This window comes from Penaeus vannamei, chromosome 3 (genome assembly GCF_042767895.1).
Source record: "Penaeus vannamei isolate JL-2024 chromosome 3, ASM4276789v1, whole genome shotgun sequence".
NCBI lineage: Eukaryota > Metazoa > Arthropoda > Malacostraca > Decapoda > Penaeidae > Penaeus > Penaeus vannamei.
In genome coordinates, this window is record NC_091551.1 from 27,223,674 (window position 1) to 27,226,173 (window position 2,500).

Consider the following 2,500-nt stretch of genomic DNA (forward strand, 5'->3'; position numbering starts at 1 on the left):
TGATTGTATTCTTTTTTTTTTTTTTTTTTTTTTTTGAGCAATAGAGGTATAGATTTTCTTCTGTAATTTTTGGTCCAAATTTGTCATATTTTTATTCGCTGCATTTACTGCTCGAAGGAGAAGCGATTCAGACGCAATTGATTTTTTATCATATAAATTCCTTTTGTGTAGGTGTGTTTGCTTTATCTACTTTGGATCTTTGGGAACGCACTCACGATGACTTGGGGTAATATAACTAGTAACAATTTTACCAATGGGTAAAATCATGTCCCAAATTTGAGTATCGCTGACGATCTAAGAGAGAACATAAGGTATTGTTATTTACCGATTTCGAGCTTTTGTGTAAAACATACATTTTTTTTCTGGAGGTATGGTCAGGAAAATATATTCATGCTTACTATATATCTTCTGCATGAACCATCAATACTTACAGTGAATTCTAATCTATCTGTTCTCAAGGGTGGAATAGTCCAAATCGTAAGTATAAGTGCTAGTCTGGCTCCCTGTCATTTAATTACTTCAGACTCTTATTCGCTTTGTTTAGTCCTCTCTGTCTGTGCGTGTCATTGGAAACGGATAAATTTATGGATGGAGCAACTTTTATGGGATGTGAATGGAGGTAAGTAGGCAATCGGGTACGAAACTGACTAGCCAGATGATATGTATAACACATCAACAAATGTATATCATATATAGGGTTATTAAATGTTTGTTGGTATAATACAGATTTATTTCCTGAAACTTTTTACCACGAAGACGGTAACAGATTATCAAAGAACAGAATTTTACAATCTAGTTCGAAGAGGACCAGCATCATAGAACGCTCTCTACTGCAAGGAGAAAGTCACCAACCTGAATGTCGTCAGCTCAAGACACAACGGAATTTGGTCGAAATCAAGAGTTAATCACAGTTGTTTCACCCTAACCGTATGTCTTGGAGTTTTACAGCACACAGGAGGTTTGCAAGGGACAACAGTCCTTAGTGCACACGGTAGGAGACAGCGTGGCCGGGGTTGTTTACCACTCGGAGGAGCTCAGCGTTGTAGAGGGCGGGATGGGCGGCGCCGTGGTAGAGGGGGGAGCCATAGGCTGCGTGGTGGCCGTAGTGGAGGGGAGCGGTGTAGCCGTAGGAGAAGCGGAGAGGGGAGTAGACGCCGAGGCCGGGAGCCGCAAGCACGGAGCGCTTCTTGCGGTAGTCGTGGTCGGGAGCGGCAGCGGCGGCGGCGGCGGCTTCGTCGTAGGCCTGCTGATGAGCAGCCTTAGCGGCGGCCACCTCAGGGGTGTCCTGGACGGGTTCAGGAAGGGGACCGGGAAGGGCGGCCACAGGGGCGATTACAGGGGCGTCGGGAGCCACGGGCAGGTTGGTGCCGGCCACACGGAATCCAAGGGCGTCGGCGACGTAGTGCTGAGTCTGAACCTTGCCCTCAGAGTCCACATAGTTGTAGGAACCACGGACAACACCATACGCATCACGAGACTCGGATCGGGAAGACGGGCCGCCGGCGTAGCCGAAGGAGTACTGACCGATCTCGTCCTGGGCGTGGTACTGGGACTGGATGGGAGCCACGGGGGCGTAAGGAGCAACGTTGTAGGAAACAGCTCCATAGGGCAGAGCATTGTAGGTCGCAGGCACGACCTTAGCAATATGCGGGAGATGCCCATAGGCGCCTGGGAGGACGCCACTCAGGCCGTAGCCGCCAAAGACGCCCCCGTGACCGAGGAGGGAGGCGCAGCCGCTGGCAACCAAGGCCGCGAAGGATACTACAGTCTCATGAGAAAATTCGGAGCCGATTAGTTTCGAAAATAATTATAATCCAATGAAGATGATATCATAGATAGCAATAGCAAATAATGGTAGAGATGATAATAATGATGGTATTAACAAAAAATATATAAAAAGTGATGGTAATGATAATAATGATAACAATTGTGAAAATAATAATATTAACAATATTGAAAATTATGATAATGATAATGGTAATGATAATAATAATGAGAAGAATAATCTTAAACTTGATAAAATAATAAAGTTGAATCAAGGCGATACACACAGAAAACAAGATGCGTGAGAGAGAGCGAATGATCTGGTAATTAAAGAATGAAAATTATTCAATATGACTGTAAGAGAGAGCAGAATGAAAAACAGAGGGAAAGAACGAGAAAGACAGAGAGAGAATAAAAAAAATAGAATGAAAGAAAGAAAAAGAAGATAAAAACAAATAAGAAAGAGTGACAGGTAGACAGGTAAAGGAAAAGAAAAAGAAAAACAAACGCATACTCCAAATTCTGAAGCCTACTTGACACCAACGCTTGCAACCAATAGAAGAGAAGTCGCAATTCCTGACTTACCAGAGCGTTCATGTTGACCCACCGAGAAGGAGCTGTCTACGGCTGCCGTCTGCAACTGGACCTTATATACTGCCGCGGTTGCAATTGCTAATGGCGAGGGCGTAGCCACAGTGAAGGATTTAGGTGCATTTTCCTTTTCTTTTTTCCCATT

General features: G+C 44.5%; 1 protein-coding gene across 1 annotated transcript; it reads right to left on the reverse strand.

The window, feature by feature from the left end:
- Nucleotides 1–708: 708 nt before the first annotated feature.
- On the reverse strand, nt 709–2,409 carry LOC113812945 (cuticle protein 19.8). Its single transcript, XM_027364883.2, has 2 exons — nt 2,350–2,409; nt 709–1,768 (listed from the first exon to the last, which is right to left on the reverse strand). Exons 1-2 carry the CDS (start codon nt 2,359–2,361, stop codon nt 980–982), a joined length of 801 nt encoding a protein of 266 aa, XP_027220684.2. The 5' UTR covers nt 2,362–2,409; the 3' UTR covers nt 709–979.
- Between the last annotated feature and the right edge of the window lie 91 nt (nt 2,410–2,500).